Source organism: Epinephelus moara, chromosome 21, assembly GCF_006386435.1.
Source record: "Epinephelus moara isolate mb chromosome 21, YSFRI_EMoa_1.0, whole genome shotgun sequence".
NCBI classification, from domain to species: Eukaryota; Metazoa; Chordata; class Actinopteri; order Perciformes; family Serranidae; genus Epinephelus; species Epinephelus moara.
The window spans coordinates 20584791-20608925 of record NC_065526.1 but is presented as its reverse complement, the minus strand read 5'-3'; the positions used below and the strand labels follow the sequence as shown (position 1 = coordinate 20608925).

The following is a 24135-nucleotide window of genomic DNA, read 5'->3' as shown; positions in this document are numbered from 1 at the left end:
TATCTTAGTTACAACATGATTGAGCTAGCAAAGCAGTTTTGTGTTGCTATGTGTGGTATTTATTCAGTTGTGGGAAATCACGATGTCTAGAAAGCATCAGTGGCTGCAGCTGACAGGGACAGTTAGCAAAGCTAACATCAGGACGTCATCTGTTAAAAGCCTCCCGTTGCCGGATACGACATGAAACTACTCCAGTTAGCTCAGTCATGTTGTAACTCAGACATCCGCTGGAAAAACGTTGATGAGACGGCATTACTGGAGCGGTCGCTATGGATGCGGAGCTTGCGGTTTCTGTAGGTACACATTTCCTGGGGACACCTGCACGTCTCGGCCGCGCCCCCTCCATTGTGATTGGCTAAAGCGCAGCATCGTTCAAACTCAAAGCCCCCCCCCCCCCCAGTCATCTTTCACACAGGGCTGCCGACAGATTCTACAATGTAGATTGCAGAATCTGTCTTGAGAGATTATGTCAATAGTGAATCATAATGTTCATGTCAATAATGAACACTGAAATTTAAAAAATATGAATGGAATCCTGGAATTCTAAACATCAAAGCGGAATTGAATGACATCATCACACTGACACGGAATGTTATATCTCTTTGTGACATCACACTGACGGAATGTTATATCCCTTTGTGACATCACAGTACATGGCCTGAAAGTTTGTAAGTAGGACCCCTTCACGTAAGCGTTCAGCTCGTGACTGCTGTGGGTGAAATATTTGTGAGGACACTTCAGACCTTTCAACGACTGACAGCTGTGAGAGAAATCTCTAATTTTAGTGGATTTCAAATCCATTATCATTTCATTAAGCTAGTTTCTTTTGCGGCTATGAGTCATTCATCATCGATCGTCATTATACAGGCCACTGTCTTAAGTAAGACAAGAGACCTGAAACCAAGTCCACCACCTCCCAGAACTTTGAATGAGGCTTTGACTTCAAGGGGACAGACGCGTGCAAGGCTAGTCCGACTCACTGCTGGGGCTGTGGTGACCACAGATACAGAGGGATCATTGCCCAAATGTGGCAATGTGCGAGCTAGGGCCCTCAAACAGCGAAATGAATGCCACCCACTGCAGGTAAGTGACGAAGAAAACAGTGAGGCTGTTCCTCAGCTAATCTGTGCCCCCCCTATTTCCACAAAGAGGGAACCTGCAGGAATACGTTGTTTCCCTGTGAAGACAGATGAGTCATTGTCTAAATATGGCATTACTCAAGCTAGGGCCCTTAAACGGTACATAGAGCGCAATCCACTGCAGCTACGTGACAAAGACGACAGTGAGGCTGATCCTCAGATAATCTGTCGCCCCCCGATTTCCACAAAGAGGGAACCTGCAGGACGACGTTGTTTCCCTGTGGAGACAGATACATCATTGCCTAAATATGGCATGACTCAAGCTAGGGCCCTTAAACAGTACATAGAGCGCAACCCACTGCAGCTAGGTGACAAAGACGACAGTGAGGCTGATCCTCAACTAATCCGTGTCCCCCCGATTTCCACAAAGAGGGAACCTGCAGGAATACGTTGTTTCCCTGTGGAGACAGATGTATTGTTGCCTAAATATGGCAATACCAAGGCCAGGGCCCTCAGACATTACATAGAACACAACCCACTGCAGCTAGGTGACAAAGACGACAGTGAGGTTGATCCTAAGCTAATCCGTCTCCCCCCGATTTCCACAAAGAGGGAACCTGCAGGAATACGTTGTTTCCCTGTGGAGACAGATGTATTGTTGCCTAAATATGGCAATACCAAGGCCAGGGCCCTCAGACATTACATAGAACACAACCCACTGCAGCTCAGTTGGACTTAAAGGGGAACAAGAATTCTGAAAAAAACAGAAACCAGAGAAGAAAGTCTCAAATTTGTGATTTCATAGGGTGTAAAGTCTGGAGCTGCTCCGTAAACAATTAATGGCGCCTGAGTTTGCTGACCCACATAAAGTGGTCATGTTTTTTACACCCAGTTGAGCTCAATCTTATTGTAGTTCTCAGTTCTGAAACAGAAAATATATCTGTTGAGTCGGAACATTCCCCTGGGTGCTCTCAGTGTTACAACATCTTTCCCAATTATTATCTATGGAGCAGCTCCAGGCTACACACCCTCTGACATAACAAATGTGAGTTTTAGCATTCTAGCTTTTAGATTTGTGAGAGTGTCCTTTATTTTCATTTTCAGTGGTGAGCACTGATGTCTCTGGGAGGTTCTGTTTTCCCATGTGTGGTTTTCCCCGGGTGCTCCGGTTTCTCCCACATATCATAATATAAGATTCGGTTAATTTGGAAAAAATAAAATAAAAACAATCAAAACTATATAATGTATGTTTTAAGAGTTTTATTTAGCACTGCATGAACTAGCCCGTATTAAATCACACACATATTGCCATGTTTAAATATGAGGTGGGCTCGTCAATCTGCCACAATGCCTAAAAGTGGACAGAATCTCTTCTGAACTTTTGGGTTACTTGAATGATGGAGACATTTACGCAGCGTATCATTTTCATTAGAGGCCAGCATTAATACTGCTGTTAAATCCCTTTTTTTGAAGTAGAAAAACTACATTCGGTTGAAATGTAGAGCTACAGTAGGTGGTAGATATGGTCGTACATTTCTCATCAGATTTCTGCCTTCAAGGTTGCTGTATATGATTGAGTGCTGCATTTAGGAACTGTGGCACAATGTAGCAATTTCAGCATACAAACTAATCCGAAAGTTACGAAACCACACTGTTTCTTATTTTCATTATACAATAATATAAACATAGCTATGAATATTTCATACCATTTCTGCCAATAGATGACACTAAATCCTACAGAATGGGCCATATATATCTATATAACCAGCAGGTTAATTTGTTTGATCTAGTTTGCATTTGTGCTGCTAGTGTCACAAGCAGACATTAAACCATTACAACCACTTTAATTCGCATTACTTTAAACGAAAACATTACCCTAACCTTAAACATTACCCTAGAGTGTGTGCAAGCACCTAGGCCCTGGCACCCTGTTGTGCCAATAGTCACGGTAAAGTTCCCCCTCAAGTGAAGCATACGATTATGCAACAGTTACAAACAAAAATTAAAATCTGCAAACAGCGATGAAGGGGGCCCTTGCACCTTTGCGCAATGTGGAGGTGCTGGCAGGATGCTGACTGACGTGACATTTCATGTCTGTGAAAGTTAGACACTGCACGCAAGAGTGAGATAGCATATCCTCCATGGAGTGTGGGTGCTGGAATGACCTATTTCACATTTTTTATTACTCCCTATAGCCTGTTTACCTGAAATCCTGAGTGCAGAACTTTTTTTGTCCGCCTGCCACTGTGGCTGTGGATTCCAACATCTACCAGTTACTCAATAGATTACCATTGTTTTTTTGGCTGGTAAATGAAGCAAATCTCGCAGCCACGTGCATGTTTTACTAGCGTTGGCTGCTGGCTGGTGCTAAATTTCCAACCCCGACTAACAACCTGAAACAAAACCCATTATTTCAGGTGTGATACTGACCTTTTTCATCTGGCTCATACTTCTGGATTATGTTGCGTGCGTCCGCCAGCCCGGCTTTCTCTCTCTGTTCTTTCATCAGGAAGTCCACCAGGTTCTGCGGACTCATGAAGCCTGACGTCTTAGCATACTCTCCGTGGATCACGTCGACTTCCTCCCGACTGGTCAACAGGTCGTAGAAATGTTTAATCTCCTCTCCAGACAGATATCCAGATTTGGATTTGTCACATTCCTGCATGACGGAAATGTTATAAAAGTTGGTCCACACTTGAACATATTATTTAAGGGACAGTTCACCCCAAAATCAAAAATATGTATTTTTCCTCTTACCTGTAGTGCTGTTTATCAGTCTAGATTTAGTTGGTGTGAGTTGCAGAGTGTTGGAGATATCAGCAGTAGAGATGTCTGCCTTCTCTCCAATATAATGGAACTAGATGGCACTCAGCTTGTGGTGCTCAGAGTGCCAAAAAAGTACATTTGAAAAACTCAACAGCAATGTGTCTTTACAGAAAACATGACCCAGACACTAAAGAGAATCCACAGACCTTGTTGTGAGCAGTTTAGTAGTAGGAACTATTTTCTTTCTACCAAACTACACCCACAGACTGTATCCCTACACAGAGAGAAGCATGCATTGTTCAAAAAAGACTCTTTGTGACACGGGGTCAATCACAGCCTTGCGGGATATTCTACTGAAGACACAGCTTACAACTTCAAATGCCGCAACAATGAGACAGCACCGTAAGGCAGTTCACCAAACACTCTTATAGTCCTCCTCAGACAAACATCATACCTAACTTTCCATGTGTGTGCATGTGTGTGTGTGGATCCTGCCATTTCCCAGAACTTGTTTCACCATCACAATGTTTGCCAGGTTCAGCCCTGTGATAGTCTGGTGACCTGTCCAGGGTGTACCCCACCTCTCGCCCAATGTCAGCTGGGATATGCTCCATTATTATTATGTTGAAATCTCACTGTCATGAGCACAAGCCTCTCGTCGATGAGTAGATGCACACTTCCTTCTGCACGGTGATACAGTTGGTGGGTGTAGTTTGGTAGAAAGAAAATAGTTCCTACACGAAACTGCTCACAATAAGATCTGTGGATAATGTTGAGTAACCGGGTCATGATTTCTGGAGAGAGACATCGCTGTTGGACGGCAGGAACCCAACAAAAAAGGCCTCCATATTATTTAGCAGGCTTTGCTTGTTGTGGCTTTATGTCATATTTCAAATAGTATTAGTAAAAAATAGTAAAAGATAAATGTTTTGATTTTTTTCTTCCCCCATTTGTGGCGCCCCCTGTGGATGACAGCGCCCTTAGCATTTGCCTATACTGCCTATGCCACAGGCCAGCACTGCGTTAGCTAGCTCAGTGGTGCTAGGCGAGCTAGCAGTAGATGCACGCTTCTTTCTGTGCTTTTGTACAGTTGGTGGGTGTAGTAGAAAATAGTTCCTACATGAAACTGCTCACAGCAAGGCCTGTGGATTATCTCCAACACTCAGCAACTCACACCAAAAGAATCTTGACTGATAAACAGCGCTACAGGTAAGAGGAGAAATATGTATTTTTCATTTGGCGGTGAACTGTCTCTTTAAAAAGTCATCTTATTAGCATTACTATGATAGTAAATATCTAGTTTGCATTATTCTTCAGGTTTCAAAAGGTTATCTTGTGCTTAAATCATACATTAACATCGATTTTATTTTTGTTACGTCACTAAAAATCTGTGAGGGCATCACCTTAAAGAGCATCTCTGTGTATTCGTCATCCACCTCGATGTTGATCAGACGCAGGAAGTTCTTCAGCTCTGACTTACTCATCTTATCATCCTGGTTTTTGTCTGCTTTCGCCAGACAGCTGAAGATCCAACTGAAAGGTTTGTGATGTAAGGAGGAGATACAACAACATGTTTACGTCTGCATTATCTAAATGGTTGTGACTCCTATCACACGGGCTCAGCGTGCAGCAGGAGCTCCTAAACCACAGACAAATGTTCACAGTCTAACCTCCACCGTCATGATAAGGATACTGCTCGGTCTTCTGCTGGGTGTTGAGGTTGTTTAATCTGGAGATCATCTTCTGCAGGCTGTTGACCCACTGCTTGGCCTCCTCCTCTGAGCTGGCGATGAGGTCCAGGGTCTTGCGGCGGCCCTTGAACATGATGGAGAAGCAGCGGCCCTCCACCTGCGCCTCTGTGTTCTTCTTCAGACCCTCTGAATGACGGCCCATTTGCACCGCTGAGATGTCATCAAGTGAGACTGAAGACAGGAGAAGAGTTGCAAATGTTATTTCACACTTCCAGTCAGGCGCGTGCACAGATGGATACCAGGTGGTGCTCAAGCACCTGCCCTCTTGCCCTCTGACCACATAAGTACCCCTCTTGCAAGACATGTTTTATTCTATTTCTTTTAATAATTATTTATTTCAGTTTTTACATTTGGTCCGTGGCATCAATTCCCAATTAAAGGCGTGTCGTATGTCTGACAACAGCATCTGAGCCTCTGCCCCTCTTCAACTTCGCTTGTGCAGAGCAGCATCACATCTCCCTGACCTGCCTTCATGGACAGCCAGGTAACAATACTGGTTGCCCTATGTGGAATTGCTTCCCCACTTCCATGCCTCTTTTAAAACCAAGCAGATGAAAATGGATGGATGAAGGCTAGACAAACATTGCTCCTGCTCATTACTGTGTGCACAAATATACTGTTTGTACTTAGGCTTCAAGAAACCCTCTGGTGCTGGTAGACAAAAACCTCCAGGCAGGGTGCACATTGCTTTAGCACAATTTTTTTTTCTGCACCAGCACATTGCACAGGGGGAAAAAAGATGTGGAGGGGATGCTCTTTTTTTCCCCACTTGAGTACCTGCCTTGCAAAATGTTTATGCATGTTACTGCCTCCAGTACATCACTCCCTGCCATAGAACTCTGACAATATGTTGTTGTGCTAAACTAAAAAAAGGAGTTCTTTAGTACTTCTGGTTTCTTCAGGCGTCACAGACCAGCCTGCTTGGTAAACACAAACCTGCTGTTTGCAGTTTATTCATTTTAAAATTCCAACTACACACAACCAGCACTGCTCACAATAAACTGCACCATGGACACTTTAGGGACACTATGGACACTTTATAAACACCATCATAAGCATTACTGTCCCCCTTGTTGTTGTTTTTTGCACATACAATAACTTGCACTAGATATGCTCTCTTCCACTTCTCATTCTCATTTTTGTACTTTCTTTTGCATGTCGAGTTTTTAAGTTTTTAAATTTTGAAATTTTTAACCTGACTCTTTCTCCTTGACTGCTGTAACACTGGAATTTCTCAATTGTGGGAACAATAAAGGTGTATCTTATCTTATCTTGTCTTATTACAGACTTCCTGTGTTGGGCAATACTGAACTAAATGTAGTAAACTAGTAGTTTAACTACATCTTGCAGTAGTTTGCTGGTGGTTCATCTACATTAATATTTGCACAGTGATTCAAGTAGATAGATTACAAATCAGACACTACCCCCGCGAAATGACTCATTTTACCATCTATTTGGTCTGATAACATTTGGAAAGTTTAGAAGAGCTGCACAATTGAATCATTTTCATCCCCACACAAGTTGGCAGGGCACTAAACTGAAAGTAGCCGGCTCAGCCGGGGAAAGCCTCTAGTGTACCTGCTCTATGGGCCCAATGATGCAGAAGCAGTGCCGATCGTCTGTGTAATCTGTAGCTGCATAATACTATAGGCAATGATTTTGCCTTCATGTACTACTGACAATGTTTATAGGAATGAGCTGGGTCCTGCCTCCAACGCTGTATCCTTGTCTCTGTATACATCCATGAGACCTGCTCTGTATGTAGAGGTAAATGTCTCATTCTAAACAGGAAACAGACAAAGTGTGACATGTCCGCCGCAGCAATATGTTGTAATGAAGTTAAGAAATTTACATAAAAGTACTGTTATAAAAAAGTTGAGTAAAAGGTTGAATAAAGTACGGTTATAATAAAGTTGAGTAATGTCACAATAAAGTTACACAAAGTACTGTTATAATAAATGTAAATAAAGTAGTGTAATAATAAAGTTAAATAAAGTATTGTTACAATAAATGTAAATAAAGTACTGTCATTATAAAGCTAAATTAAGTACTCTTACAATAAAGTTAAATAAAGTATTGTTACAATAAATTTAAATAAAGTAAAGTCATTATAAAGCTAAATTAAGTACTCTTACAATAAAGTTAAATAAAGTATTGTTACAATAAATTTAAATTAAGTACTGTTACAATAAATTTAAATAAAGTAGTGTCATTATAAAGCTAAATTAAGTACTGTTACAATAAAGTTAAATAGTGTCATTATAAAGCTAAATAAAGTACTGTCATAATAAATTTAAATAAAGTAGTGTCATTATAAAGTTAAATTAAGTACTGTTACAATACATTTAAATAAAGTAGTGTCATTATAAAGCTAAATAAAGTACTTTTACAATAAATTTAAATAAAGTAGTGTCATTATAAAGCTAAATAAAGTACTGTTACAATAAATTTAAATAAAGTAGTGTCTTCATTATAAAGTTAAATAAAGTAGTGTAATAATAAATCTAAATAAAGTAGTGTTATAATAAAGTTAAAAAAGTACTGTTATGATAATTTTAAGTTAATTATTGTTATAAAAAAAGTTAAATAACTGACTTATAATAAAGTTAAATACAGTACTGTTATCATAAATTTAAAATAAAGCGCTGTTATAATGAAGTTACACTATAAATAAGGTCAGATACTTTTAGAATGGAGTTAAAGTACTGTTATAATAAAATTAAATAAAGTGCTGTTATAGTAAAATTAAATGAAGTTAATTTCATCGGTTTTAATAAAGTTAAATTAAGTATTGCTATAATGAAATAAATCAAAGCAGAACTACTGCTGCTTTTATTCTGAAGCATGCAGCTCGTCTCGGGCTGAAGAGAGTGGGGAGTGTGTCATATTTTTGCCCCTATTTCTGGTAGCTTCCACCAACACTGTAGCTTCAGGCAACTTTAACCCTTTGCTGCCTTCTATTGAGTCGCTAATATGCAAAGTTGTAGGATGCACCTTTAAGGGTTTTATGTCCCCAAACACGGCTATAGAAATAAGGACCTAACAGATATCAGACTGTGACTACATGAGGACAAGTTTATGGGTGTAATCATGGCTGTATAACCAGAGCTGTTTCAACCACTCCTGCCCACACTATAAAAAAAAACCCTATCTTGATAAACACACCCACACAACATATCAGTGCTATCAACAGCCGCCTGGTGGTGTATAATAATGATAAAAGGACTTTCAGACAGAAAGAATCTTTTATAGCTCTGTGACCAGTCGCTGAAGCACAAAATGAACCCATCTGACCTGAGAGGAGACGGTTTAAGTTGGATTTTGTTTGGTAATAAGTCATAAGTAAAGAAGAGGGGTGATACGTGTGTCCGTCCACCACAGCCCATGCAGGTGTGTGCAGGAGGGTGTCCAGCGGGGCTCACACACATGAAGGCGGGAAGCTGTGACACCAGCACTCACACGTCTGGCTTGACTTGAAGGTTTTCTTGGACTCTCTCCAGACGGTCTTGCAGTCCTCCATGAGCCTGAAGTAACGGGTCCTCTTCCAGGACGGGGAGAGCACCTTGAGGAGGTCTCCCCCCTGCAGGAGGAACTGGAGGTCTGGATCACCCTCCATACCTGTGGAGCCAAAGAGCAGAAAATCAGTCCAAGGATTAAACACTCACACAATCCATATGTCAGCTGACCTGCTCTCATGTCATCAGAAAACTGCAGGGAAGAAGTGAACGTCCCAAACAGCAGGCAACTGTGTGACTCCAGAGCATGCAGCCTGACCCTGGATCACACTTTGCTCCACACATCTGCTACATGTAACTGCAGCACAGCATACCTAGGATCTCCTCGGCCACCTCTATCACCTCCTGGCTCCTGATATACCGCCGTAACTCCTCAGATCTGCTGCGTTTGGGTTCATTTCGGAAGCAGTTCATGGTGCCTGCGGAGCTGAGACGCGTCCACACAGACTGGACTGTGTTCACAAGGCGTTGGGACCGACCAGCGTGTCGGAGGGCGTGGACCTGCCCCACTCAAAGTTCACTCTCATCTCTGTCAGGACTCGTTTCAGGCAGTCAGCTGACAGCCGGACAAATACCTCAGCGGCTCCGACCCACCGGCACGAACGTGCGTAACATGACGCGGAGGTGGGTCCGAATGTTTGTCCGGTTTATACGTGATGTATTTAAGTCATTTCACGGAATATTTCCGGACTTGACCAAAGTTCAACACACTCAAAGAGTCTCTAACAACCAGGCAGTGAAGCTCATGAGCTGTGGTGACATGTTCCCGTTTTTGGGGGAACTGCCTGTCCCCGGAAATGTCCACGTTTTAACTGCAAGGCTGCCAACTACCAACTCACTGTGTGACACTTTTCACACGCTCTCACGCCTCACGTCCACGGGCGGATTATGAGACAACGGGTCCCTGGGCTCATACATGCAAAAGGCCCCACCACCTGACTACTACACAGGGGCAAGACACAGCCTAATTTTGTGATTGTAAATTTGTATGTGGTTATTTTGTGTCTCTTTTAGTTCATTCGATTAACTTCCTGGTTTAAGTTGTAGCCTCCTTTATGCCACATACACAGAAAAAAGTATAAAAAATAGGGCTGGGACTTTAACGCATTAATTTCAATTAATTACAGAAAAAAATAACACATTTAACCGCACCTTTCTCAGTTCCCTAATTTCTGGCACACCGGTATCACTGATGCACACACTCCAGCCCAGTAGGTGGCAGTAATGCACCTAAAGTTTTTTTGCTAGCTGTGAAGAAGATACACAGGATGCACTGAGTGACGTTAGCGCACAAGAAAGTTTGGTGATCAGTAGTGATGGGATTTCTCGTTCACTTGTGAGAGCTGGTTCTTTGGCTCTCGTTCACTTTGAAGAGCCGGCTCAAAGATGTGGTTCGTTCATACTTTTTTTTTTTTTTTTTTTGCTGTGTGTGTGTGTTTGTGTGTGGGGGGGTGTTAGTGGGTTCATTGACGAATCGCATTGCTGATTTATCGCATCACGTGATCTGGATATTGTAACATGGACCCAGAATAGATTCCGCAGATATAAAGTTTGGTGTAGCCATAGCAACGCCCTTTATAAACAACAAGCCTAGCAGATAGTGGGTTAGCTTCTTGCCGTTAGTTTCTAACTCGTTCACTCTAAAGAGCCGGTTCACTTGTTCACTTCAAAGAGCCAGTTCAAAGACTCGGCTTGTTCGCGAACGTCACATCACTGGTGATCAGTGATGGAAGACGAGACAGGATTGCTTAGCTTGTTGGGTGGAAAGTTGTTTTTTTTGGGGTTTTTTAACTTCCCAATGGCAGCTTGGATAAGAGCATGGTTGGGTGCAAATTGTGCAACAAAAAGTTTTCTTATCACCGCAGCACTTCAAGTCTAAGGTATCACCTCAATGCAAAACATGTTGCTGCGTACCACAGTCCTGGTACAGGCAAACGGTGTAGCCAGCCCACGCTATAGACCACATGACGGGTTCAGAGCCAAAAAGTCTTAAAATGTTGAATATTAAAGTTTTAATTGCACTTTGACTTTGCACTAATCTGTGAATGTAGTAGACAGATGAAAAATGCACAGATAAATATAGATGACAAATAAACATTTTTGTTGTTTAAGTTCACGTGTATGTCTATTCATTGATTGTCGTCAACCAAAATTGCTTTGAATTGAAAAATGTTGCGTATTGTGTCAAATATTGCTATTTGATAACAATGCGATTAATCGAGATTAATTAATTACAAAGCCTCTAATTAATTAGATTAATTTTTTTAATTGCGTCCCACCACTAGTAAAAATATATCAAAAATATTTAATAGAGTAAAAACTATGATAAAATAGCCAATAAAATAGAATATATATGAATGTATGTATAAAGATGCACTAAAGGAGGAAATAAAACAGACACATTTTGTAGGGCTGCCCCGACTAGCTTTCCTAGTCGACCAATAGTCATCATTCAGGGCCATTAGTTGACAAGTCGGCATATATTTTATCTACAAGTCCACGTCACACACCGGCAACCCACCGGCACTAATGTGTGTTAACGTCACGTGGAGGTGGTTTAAACTCTTCGTCCGGTTTTTGCTAAATGTTGATATATTTTACAGAATTTTCGCCTGTTCAAGTCCCCGTTCGGACCAAATAGGGAGCATGGACTGGTGGTCGGAGAGGTGCCAGTTCACCTCCTGGGCACTGCCGAGGTGCCCTTGAGCAAGGCACCGAACCTCCCAACCACTCGGGGCGCCTGTCCATGGCTGCCCCCTCACTCTGACATCTCTCCACTTTGTGCATGTATAGGTCCTGTTTGTGCATGTGTGTGTCTTTCAGACCTAACCAAAATTTCAGAATAGTTAGTTTACTTTAGCTGCTAGATAATAATCTCACTTAATCCAAAGCCTATATCCTAGATCCAGTGGATCAGTGGATGACACTGCACACCTAATTTTAATGTGAAGGTTAAGAGGTGCCAGGTTTCAGGAGCAAGTTAAGCAGTGAGTATCCTGCTTCAAGTAAAATGCTGCTGCAAATACTTTTCACATGACCAGAGTACAGTTCTCTAAAATAACAATAAATACCTAGTTATATCTTAAGATATTAAACATTGTGCAAAATATTATCGGTCAGCAGCTTCAGCACAAAGAATTAAGTTCAGTTTATTTTATTTTAGCTTAGCTTACTTATGTAGGGACAGAGCAAATAAATAAGTACACATTGTATAAAAATGCCAGAATTGGCTAAAAGGCTATTTTTCATCTGTAGTCCTTTGACCAGGATGTTACAAAAGGCTACCTAAAATACAACAAAGCACAAAAAACAAATCAAAAAGAAAGAAAAAAATAACAACAAGGCATAGAGTTTAAAAGACTTCTTTGAACACATCGAAAGGAAATTATTTTAACTTGATTCTTTAGTCATGAGAATGTAATGATCATCACATGTGTGATTCAGTCCTGAAACTTGAGGCAGAGTTGATGCTATAAACTCATGAAATCCTGTTTTGGGTTGACTTGACCTTAAACTTAATTCTATGTAACTTAGACCTGTTGTCCTCATTTGTGGACACTTTTTGTGCCATCTAGTGGTAGTAAGAGCACAATACACTAATCCATGTAAAAACAAGATGGCAGCCATCTCTACCAAGTCAGTCTGCAGCCGATCCTGACACATAAATGGACAAGGTCCAAAACCTGATCACATTTAATGGTTGAAACTTGTTTATTAATGATTAATAATGTTTGTAGTTTGATATGGCAACAAATTGACCAATTTTAGCAACAGTAACAAGGTAAGATGTTAATTAGAAAGTACTCGTCTGAGGACACTGGGACTTTATTGTCGCCTGGTTTGAGGACATTAGGACTTAATTATTGTTGACAGCGTATAGTTTTTTATACTTATCAGGTCCTACTGATCCCAAATAGCTAGGAGAAACTGAAAATACATACCAAACAAAGGTTCATGTCTCAGGAGGAGATAAAAGGACATACAGTTCTTAACAGCGCTAGAGGAAGTAGTGACATATCTCCATATAGATCAACACTGCAACACTAGCAGGACATATTATTATTATTATTAGCTGCAGCAGTAAAGAGTTCAGTGCTTACATGTATACGTATTAATCATCCATTCTTTTAATTGATTACTGAAAGATCTACAAGTCTTTAGTTCTCTGATATGAACTGGAATTATATTCCACTCTCTTGAACCTCTGACAGACCAGACTGACCGGGTAAAAGTATTTTTCCTCAATGGAATAGCACAGTCTCCTTTTATGGAACCTCTAGTGACACGATTAACGAATTAGGCTTCTTTCTTAAAGTTAACCTGGTGGAACCCTATTGCGTCAGCTCTGCCAAAACTGAAAGTCTGTAAATAGTCTGAACCTGCCTTTTTGACGAACATTTTAAAGTTGATGTAAGCACTGCAGGTATATCTGTTTTTTATTTCATTGCTCATTTATTTATATGTTACTGTATGTTGTGTTATGGTATGTGTGCAAGGCAAACTGTTTAAACAAATTGCCCCTGGAGGGATTAATAAAGAATATACTTCACCTGCTTCCTCAGCGTCACCACACAGGATTGGACATGTATGGAAAAATGCACATGTAATGAGAGTAAGAGGCAGACTGGCTGAATGTGGAAAAGCTGAAACATGTTGAGATTGCTTTTCATTATCTGTGTTGTAAAAGGGTTGGTGTTTTCAGAGTGTACTTGCACTCCTGTGCACTAAAAGGAAGTAAAAAATTAGGAGGTGTTGTTACTCAACGGTGAAATCACACTGGGCTGTCTGTGGCCAGTGAGCTAAAATGAGTTTCACACCCCAGCTCTAGGTGAAGTTACTGTGAAATATAACATGTAAAGGTTGTGTTCAGTCTTGTAATTGTTGACTCGCTGGCTCCATCTAGTGGTTTCACCGCGGTGCTGTCGAGCGCTGTGATTTAACCTGACTCTCTTTAAAAAAAAAAAAAAAAAAAAGCCCACAGCTGCTTAAAAACATGTCAACAAACACACTGAATGCCGAGAAGAGACAAATATGGGTCTGTTAATCACCTTCAGATAACAGTGTTTGCAGTTTGGGGTTTGCTTTTTGTCCTCTGGTTCACTGAGGGCTGTGCGCTGTTTTGGTTTGGCAACACTTGACACTAGGCTGGAGACATGGAGCCACACCTTTGGCAAGGTGTAAAGCAACCTTTAAGTAATCGACGGGTTATGTTTATTAAGTCGATTTGGTTCAATGTCGTAAATACATGTGAGGAAAGGTGTGATTGCACAAGCCTCTCTTGCTTTTATTAATTATGGATTAAATGTTGGAACAACTTCCATCAAGTTAAAAACGTGCTTTAATTTGCACAGTTAAATTAAAAATAAGTGTCCTACCTGTGCTTTTATTTTCAATCCCATTGGTTTCCATCCTGTCTGACTTGTATCTGTGTTTTTACGCAGTAAAATCTTCGTTGTCCTCGTTTCACTTGATGCGCAGTTTCACCTGAAGCTGCTCCTTCTTTCCATGTGCGCACGTAGACAAGAAGACAGCAAGTTTACGATTGCTGCGCCGAGCGTAATGACAAAACACCTCAAAGGCGGCGACACAGGTGGGTTTCTCCTGGCAGTGTGAATAGTGTCAGCACTCCTGTAGGGCTCCAACACCGGTTTGACAAGCCTGCAATGCAAGCTGCACTGCTGATGTCACAACAGGGCAGGTTACACCTCAGCACCAGCTTTTGCCACCAGGCATGGGACTGGTTAACATAACATCCTGACTCCACAGCCAGCTTTGAGAACATGCAACAGTATCAGCTGGTGTCTGCACCTGCAGCCAAAATTAAAAACTTTAATCTTTGCTTTTTACAGCCCTGCTCCTTACAGGCCGAGTGCTCACCCACAGGAAACTCTAGATGTGGATAAACAGGGAGGGGACGTTCACCTGAGAAGCACACACAATCCCCAACATACTGTAATCAGGTTTTAAAATTCAGTGTGGAATTTTCCTATCACTTCACATCTTTAGAGCAGCTTTAGTATTTCCATGTGGACACCTGTTACTCACTTAAACACAAGGTAAACATGACCAAGCCTGAATAGCAGGGTTGGCTCGCGGCCCGGTCACATAGTTGACAAATGAGTTGGAGCAAATATTGGTTACACTGAATGGGACAGATGAAGTTTTGCTGCTCTCCTTTTCATGTGCAGCTTAGCCTTGGCAGGATAATAGCACTGCAGTGGCTGGTGCGTTGGGGGCTCTTGTGGCTCTCAGCACTTCCCTTTCAGGCCTGGCTTACCCTCAGCGCATTGTCAGCATCAGGATGAGTGAGCTTTAACGCAGCAGCAGAGGGGGGAGAGCTTCCGGGCAAGGGTCGACCACTTCCAAAAAAGCCCCACGAGGTGCAGGGAAACATGCAGGAGTGCAGCGTGGTCTTTAGATCGTGGCTGTGGATGCATGTGTGAGAACATAAGATGTGGGATATTTTCTGAAATGCAAAATAAACTAATGCTACATATGAGTTTTTATCAGCTTTTCTCCCCCATGGACAAGACTACATGTATCTTTAGTTTGGTTTCATATTACACACACTGACACACCTTCCTCTGTCTGGAAGCTTCTCTGCTTCCTTTGGGCCAGTTTGGCTGGTGCTTTGCTCAAGGGCATCTTGAGGTCATGGGCGTATTATGAGACAATATGGGCCCCTGGGCACAAATATGCAAAGGGACCCACCACCTCTACAACGCAGGAGCAAGACACAGACACTTTGTGGTTGTTTTGCGTCTCTATGCAGAATGTTATGCATGTCTTTGTATTTGTTTGGGTCTTTTTGGGTTAATTTTCTGTCCCTTTTAGTTGTTATGTGTCTGTGGTAATTTTGTGCCTCCTTGTAGTTGTTTTGTGTCTTTTTGTAATTGTTTAGGTGTCTGAAGTAACTGTGTGCCTCACTGAGATACTTTTGTGTCTCTTTGATGTGATATGCTTTATTAGGTCATTTTGCATCATTGTGTAGTCAGTATTTGTCTCATTTTGGTGATTTTTTGTGTCTTTGAAGTCGTTTTGTGTGTCCTAGTGTCTTTCTGCAGCCATTTTGTGCCTCCTTGTAGTTGTTTTTTGAGTTTTTGTTGTAATGTTGCTCTCTTTCATGTAAATTTTGTGTCTTAGTAATAAGGTAATTTTGTGTCTTCTTGTGGTTGTTTTGTGTCTCTTTGTAGTCATTTTGTGAGTTTGTGGTTGTTTTGACCATTTCTGTAGTCATTTTTTGTCTGTTTTTAGTTTCTTTGCATCTTTTTATAGTCATTTTGTGACTCGTTGTTTTGTGTCTTTTTGTAGTTGTTTAGGTCTCTTTGAAGTTATTGTGTGTCTTATTAAAGTTGTTTTGTGTCTCGTAATTGTCTGTCTTGATTTTTGTCTTGTGATGTTATGCTTTCCCTGGTCAATTTTTGTCACTGTGTAGTCATTTTGTGTCTCCTCATGGTTATTTTGTGTGTCTCTTTGGTTGTTTTGCATCTTTTTGTAGTTGTCTGCCTCTCTTTGCAGTCATTTTGTTCCTTATTGAGGTAATTTTGTGTCTTTTTGTAGTCAGTTTGTCCATTTTTTGAAGTTATTTTGTGACTTTCTGCAGTTCTTTTGCATCTCTCTGTGGTCATTCTGAGCCCGTTTAGACCTAATAACATCCATTTTGGGTGATCTGATCACAAGTAGGCGGCACTCATCACTCAAACCACTTGCTGAGGTGGTCTGGGACACATCTGACCACATATCTTTTGTAGTGTAAGCACTAATGTGTTCTGAAGCGTCCCAGATGAGGATTACATCATCACTGCAGGACATGGTTGTTTTGGTGACAGCGTGCTAACACTCTATAACTCAACCATTTTATGATGAGCTGGACAAAGTGTTGCGTGACCATCCACGGTTTTGCCCTATGGAAGGAGATGTGTTGAGTTCTGCTGACAGTGATATCTCCAGCTGTAGTGACACAACCACTAATGTGACTAGCAAGCATGCTACAGAGCAGCTAGTAAAAGTGTGGATGTAATAACTCTGTGTGGGGCAGTAATGAAATCTGAACACAAGTGGTCAGCTGGAGGTGTATGATAGACACAGGTGTGAACAGTCATGTGTCTCGGCTGTCCACTTGTGTTCTGATCACCAAAACGCATGTTAATACCAGGTCTAAACAGGCTTTCTGAGTCTCCTCTCGGTCAGTATGTGTTAATTTGGGTGACATTTTGAAGGTGAAGGCCAGGGGGCCCACTGACACTTTGAGCCCCAGCATGGGCCTGTGTCTGGTACGCCCGTTCAGTAATCCATCCATGTTTGAAGTACCTGATGAGACCTAACTTTGAACATCATTTTCCTTCGTTTTAGTCAAAATAAAATAAAAAATAAAATTAAAAAATTATAAAAAATATTTTAATGATAAAATACAATAAGAAATAAAGCAAGGCAGCTTTATTTGTATAGCACATTTCATATACCAGGGAAATTCAAAGTTTTTTACAGAGCAATAAAATGTGAAACATGATAAAGGATTTAAAAGACAATAAAAGAGTAAAGAGAAAAAAAATATAAAGGGTAGAACTAATTACTAAATGATTTGCAATTTAAAAAATACCATTAAAAAAAGAAAAAGTGTCGATAAGAAGTGCAAAGATAAAAAAAAAGTAAATTAAAGTGATTTAAAATCGAGTTTAAGAATAAGTTTGCAGTCATTACAGGGTGAAGTAGGCAGTGTAAAAAAGGAACATTTTTAGCTTTGACTTGAAAGTGTTCAGTGTCGGGGCTGTCAAACATCATCTGGGAGGTTATGTCAGAGATATATTTGGGTGCTAGGCCACAGAGTGAGGTACAAAACAGAAACAAAAACAGTTGCACGGCCCAACTAGTCAGTGTGTTTTTATAAAAAATATTAAGCGCAGGAAACATGGGTGCAGATCCCGGGGGGAACAGGGGAGACATGTCCCCCCCAAATTCTGAAAAACACAAATTGTCCCCCCCAATTCTAAATAGCTTAAATGATTGAAATTGAACAAATGTATACAGTAGTCCCATATACTGGGAGAAAGGGACGATGATGAGGAGAAATGGGAATCCGTGAGAGGCGAGAGATGAAAACGTGAGTGGACATAACATGCCTGAGACCCTGAAACTAGAAGTAGCATTAACTAACAGCGAAGCAGTGAAAAGGAGGGTGATGGCTGGTTCCATGTACTACTGGCTGTTTAAGAGAAATAAACAGTAAAGGTAAGCATATGATTCTCTTTGTAGTGCTTTTTGAATGACTTGGTGATGGTGATGAGCCTCTATGAAATCATGAAATATGCTGGCAATCTCAAGCACTCTGTGGGCATGACTTGCACACGTGCAATTAAAAAAAAATCACAACTGATTGTGTCCCCCCCAAACTTGTCATCAGATCTGCACCCATGGCAGGAAACATCCTTTTGCAGCAAAGGTATGCAATGAATGCACTATACACAACTTTACAAGAAAATGGTACGTGACTTCTCTTGTTGATCCAGTCTGTGTCTGTTGAACAAGCGACAACAGGCCCCACTGTTTCCTCACATACCGCTGATACCATCCATAGCTCTGCTACTTTTCCTCAAAACATCCTCATGTCTCAGGGCACTGTGTCACTGACACAGATTATGCAATCCCTGGGTCATCAAAGGATATGGCTCAAAGAGGAAGCCACATGGGGAACAATAAATACAAAGACAGCACATAAACAACTGTCTAGTAGCTATCTGTCACAGATACTTTAAAAAAAACATGCAGAGTTATGAACATGGTGTCTGTTGAGTTTTTAGCACAGTACGCTATCCATCTGGTTCTCACTTCCTGTCACGTCCAGATTCCAACATGGAGATTTGAAGATTAAAGTAGTCTGTAAATAAATCTCAGGCATACTGTAGTCTGTCTGCTGCTGAGATGAGGAAAGTGACCAAGCAGTCAAGTCCTGTAGTAAAGTAAAAAACTGTGCTTTTCTTGAACATTTCTGTTTTATGCTACTTTATTTTTCTACTCCGCAACACTTAAGAGCAAAATATTGTAGTTTTTACTCCACTGCATTCACAGTTTTTAACAGCTGTAGTAACTTACTTTTCAATGTGTATCAAAAGCCCCAAATCTTTTATGTAGGTTTTTAAAAAACCTTTAACTTTGTGTGATTCAGATACTAATACATGCCCATGTTGTTTATCCTACACTCCCTAAAAACAATATAATATTATGGAGTAAATGTTCCTCTGTTGGCCTGATATTCAGTTCAGAATATTGAAGACCACAATGACTTTGCCAGGCTGCGAGTTACTGCCTCAAGCGAGGGAGTTCAAGTATCTCGGGGTCTTGTTCACAAGTGAGGGTATTAGGAATGTGAGATGGATCAACAGTTGGTGCGGTGTCTGCAGTGATGTAAGCACTGCGACGGACTGTCGTGGTGAAGAAGGAGGTGAGCCGGAAGGCGAAGCTTTAGATTTACTGGTCTATCTACGTTCCAACCCTCACCTATGGTCATGAGCTCTGGGTAGTGACTGAAAGAATTAGGTGGCGGACACAAGCAGCCGTAATGATTTTCCTCCGTGGGGTGGCTGGGCTCAGCCTTAGAGATAGGGTAAGGAGCTCGGACATCTGGAGGGAGCTCAGAGTAGAGATGCTGCTCCTTCGCGTCAAAAGGGGTCAGTTGAGGTGGTTCAGGCATCTGATCAGGATGCCTCGGGGTCTCAAATGGCTTAGAAAATAATGCATGTAGTTACTTAAAATTGGGAAAAACCTTCCCAGGCAAGCATACCTCCAGACCCCCCCGGGTTTGGGCTGCAACCTGGGGCTATATTATAACCTTTATTACACAACTTATAAGAATACTCTTCTCAACTATTCTTGTGGTATTTCCTGCTTTTACAATTTCACTGTACACGACTAAGCACACACACACACACACACACACACACACAAAAAAAGCAGGACATCTCCCTACTGCCCCCCGCAGCTAGCCCTAAGATCCTTGCTTTCCCCACAACTCATCCTTTCTTCGGAGCCAGGGCCAGAAGCTCCCTTGTTCTGCCTCTTCAGCTGAGTCTTTAAGGGCCTTCCTCAGCTTGGAGCCTGTGATCCCGAGAGAATTCAGGAACCGCTGGGGGGATGTTCCAGTGTAGCCTCTGCAGCCAACCTCCACTGGATAGGTGAACGCCCTCCACCCTGCTTGTGAGCACTCAGGGGCCAGCTCTGTGTACTTCTCCTGCTTTCTCTCAAAGGCAGACTCCGTTCCCTCTTCCCATGAGACAGTTAACTCCGCCATGTTGACTGTTCTAGAAGGGGTTGACCAGAACATGATATATGGCCGTAGGGAGGTTGTGGTGATCTCTTGTAGAAACTTCAACTGGCGGTCGAGATAATCTCTCATGTTCCACTCGCCTCCAGGTGACAGAAGCGACCACACCCATTATGCAGCCAAAAAGCCACTGGAATATATAGGAGAGTTCACCCACTTTCTCCTGCCTTGGTAACCTACCCATCTATCTAGACGTACAGCTGAGTAGATGGACAGGTTACTGAGGAGGAAGAAGGGCTACTCTCCTATAGTCCAATTGTTCTTTGACTAATAGGACAACATACTCTAAACTGCTAGAAAGAAAGGTGGATATATCATGTGTACCCTCCACTACACCACTGGATGTGTGCTCTACCATCTGGGTCTTTAACAGGGGGTCTGGGACCCCTAGTGGGTCCTCAAAGTTACTGCAGGGGGGCCACCAAAGTATTGTGTGACCTTTTTTTTTTCTTCAAAATGTCTGCAAATACATATTAAAATTAATCCAACATAGTTTGACTTTTTCCACCAACTTCTCTTTTTTAAATCGGAGATTTGTCCCTCACCTACCCGAAAAGCAAATGTGGGTCAAGACTGCAGCACTGGAAAAACAAAACAGTGATTCCAGAGAGAAGTAGACAGAGGGGTCTACAGTCTGTGTTTGAAGGATATATCCAGGATGTCAGACTGACTCAGCAGCAACAACAGGTCAAAAAGACAAAGATAGTTAGAAGCTGGAGCCAAACTATAGGCTACAGATCACAGTGTAAAAGTGAACCACCACATCACTGCTGATCGCCACAGAAGACAATGAATATAAAGGGGAACTTTGCTGATATTGAACCAGCTGTGTGGCATTGCAGTGTGTGCAGATAAACGGTGTTTAGCTTTCCCCTGTGCTGCCACCTGTGCCGCTGGAACCTCCACTAGTGAACAGACAGGGAGCTCCGGGGGACGCTGAACAACATTCATGTGCATGCACTGTCATGACATACAGCTGGTTGAAAATCGTTCCCATAGAACAGTGTAGGTTTCTTTTCACTGTTAAAATCATTAAAAAGCAAAAGCAGCATGTGTATACATTCAGTAGGCTATATCTTCGGCTATATCTTCAGTAGCTAGCTAGCTAACCCTACACTTTCCAGGGTTTGATTTTGGTTTTGGAATGTGTAGGAAACGTTTATCTCCTTCCAACCTCTCCAGACGATGAGTATCATTAATACACGACGAGCCTCAGGCACAACATTTTGCTCCAAATCCACAAAACCAGCCTGAAAATGCGGGAAATCTGAAACAATTGCAGAAGAGTCTATGGAGCACATGACTGGCCAGTCTGCGTTCGAGGGACTTAGCAAAGAGTCAATCTAATATGCAAAGTAATTTCACACAATTTACTGTATGTAGTAGGGGGTCCCTGCTCCGTCTCTTTTTCAGCTAAGGGATCCTTAGCAAGAAAAACGTGGAAGACCTCTGCCCTACAGGATGTTTTTTCTTTTTTTCATGGCGACTGTCATTTTTTTCCCCAAATGATGTACAGATTTTTACACTTGCTATGATCTCAAATGACTTGGAAAATAATGCGTATAATTACTTAAAACTGGGAAAAACCTTCCCAGGCAAGCATACCCCCAGACCCCCCCAGGTTTGGGCTGCAACCTGGGGCTATATTGTAACCTTAATTACACAAGTTATAATACTCTTCTCAGCTATTCTTGCGGTATTTCCTGCTTTTACAATGTCACTGTACACGACTAAGCACACACACACACACACACACACACACACACACACACACACAAAAAAAGCAAGTAAAAAGTCCAAAAGACACACACTTCTTAGAGGCGCTGGCGCCCTCTGTTTTGGTGTACTTTCACACTTTTACAGGTGTGGAGTGTAAGAATAGCGTAAAATATTAATAATCTTGTAAACTTTAATTTATTTGCAATTAGCGTAGCCCGGATTGTTATGAGTTTAAATGTAGTAGATTTGTCAGCTCAACTTTAATTCTGTGAACTCCAGCATCATATAGCACAAATAGGTTTCAAGATAAGTAAAGCTGCTTACACCATCTTATGTAACTTAAAAACAGTTAGATCATTACATAACATTCATTTTTGCCTCTTTTACGTGGCAGAAGTTAAAATGAGTCTAACTCAACATTTGTTGTGTTACGGTTTCAGAATAATAAAAGTCAGTTGGAGAACAATTGGATAGGAAACAGGATGTACGCTCTTTTTTTCTTGGCAACTACCAGGTTGCCAGATGTTTAGGCTTAATATTATCTGACATGGCTTGAAAAATAGTGCATATGGCTGCCATAAATGGGGACAAATCTCCCTGGGGAGCATTGCCCCAGACAAGGGTGAAGGTTTCATCCCACGATTGGTGGGGAAACCTAATAAGCAGGAGGCTTGGGGGGTCCTCCCTGAGGATGATAACAACATCAAACACTTAATTTCCTGCATTCTGATGAAGTTTTATGCACCAATGTATGGTGGAAATGAAGGAAAATGATACTTAACAATTCAAAATATCAAAACAGGCTAAAATAATGCAGTAAGGCTCTCAGGCATTCTGTGTTGCTTTCAAATATTTATTCTTATGTAGATCCTCTTTTCTCGTTCAGTGTCATCTCTATTGAGTCAACACACATCGAGACATAGTTTACTTTTCCCTCCTCCCTTGTGTCTTTTGCTTGGGGAAGTAACCTGTGTAAATCTGCATGTGGCACCTCTTCACATCAATAATAAATTAATTAATTAATTAATTTTCTGTAACCGCTTTTCCTGTTAGGGGTCGCAGGGGGGCTGGAGCCTATCCCAGCTGACATTGGGCGAGAGGCGGGGTACACCCTGAACAGGCTATCACAGGGCTGACACATAGAGACAAACAACCATTCACACTCACATTCACACCTATGGGCAATTTAGAGCGTTGCTTGTAATGCATCACTGCCCAACACTGCTGGTGCAAGAAAAAAAATTGTGCACCCTGCTGGGAGGTTTCTATCTACCAGCACCAGAGGGTTTCCTGAGGTACATACAGTACATTCATGCACAGTATAATGAACAGGGGAAATGTTCGTCTAGGTTTACACAAAAAGTGAAATTGAAAATCACGTGATGGACTTGGGAGTTGTAATTCCACTGCCTGGCCCCTGAAAATTGGCTTTAAACCTTGGCGCACTTCCTGGGGGTCTGCTTTACCCTCAGACACCCCTGTGTTTGGGCTGAGCCCCCAGTGTTTCCAATGTCTGGGTCCACCCCTGCTGTGGTTCCTTTAGTAATATGAATGCAGGACTTTAACTTGTAATGGGGTAACTTCTATAGACCTGGTGTTGCTACTTTTATTTAAGTAAATGATAAGAACACTCTCTCGCCTCCTCTTGTGGTATTTCCTATGCTTTTGAGATTTTACTGTACACGACCAAAGGAAACAAAAACAAAAATAAAGTATAAAAGGTACTCACTTATTAGAGGCGTTAGCGCCCTCTAAAGGATGTACTGTGCACACTTTTACCGGTGCAGATGATAGCTGTTGTTTGAAGACTAAAATATTTAAGATAACCGCCATGTCATGGTCCATAAACTATAGCTCAGTAACTTATTACTTTAGTTCACCTCCGTGTGTCTTTTGTTTCGGAGTTTTCGTCTGTCACAGGCAGACTCTGCCACACTCAAGATGGCGCCGTCTCTGTTCCTCCCGCTGCGTCCGTACGTAAATCGATG

General features: G+C 41.6%; 1 protein-coding gene across 4 annotated transcripts in view; it reads right to left on the bottom strand.

Moving 5' to 3' along the window:
- The window catches only part of LOC126382779 (1-phosphatidylinositol 4,5-bisphosphate phosphodiesterase delta-1-like), a 29443-nt gene extending 14715 nt beyond the window's left edge, over window positions 1-14728 (bottom strand). The window contains exons 1-5 of one of the 4 annotated variants that reach the window (XM_050032847.1): window positions 14487-14728; window positions 9023-9214; window positions 5539-5767; window positions 5249-5378; window positions 3510-3738 (exon numbers count right to left, since the gene is read on the bottom strand). In XM_050032847.1, coding sequence (XP_049888804.1) covers window positions 3510-3738; window positions 5249-5378; window positions 5539-5767; window positions 9023-9214; window positions 14487-14520 — 814 coding nt within the window. In that variant the 5' untranslated portion in view covers window positions 14521-14728. Of the gene's footprint in view, window positions 1-3509; window positions 3739-5248; window positions 5379-5538; window positions 5768-9022; window positions 9215-9425; window positions 9914-14486 lie in introns of those variants that run through there. The other 3 variants (XM_050032848.1, XM_050032844.1, XM_050032846.1) reach the window with 3 other exon arrangements.
- Between the last annotated feature and the right edge of the window lie 9407 nt (window positions 14729-24135).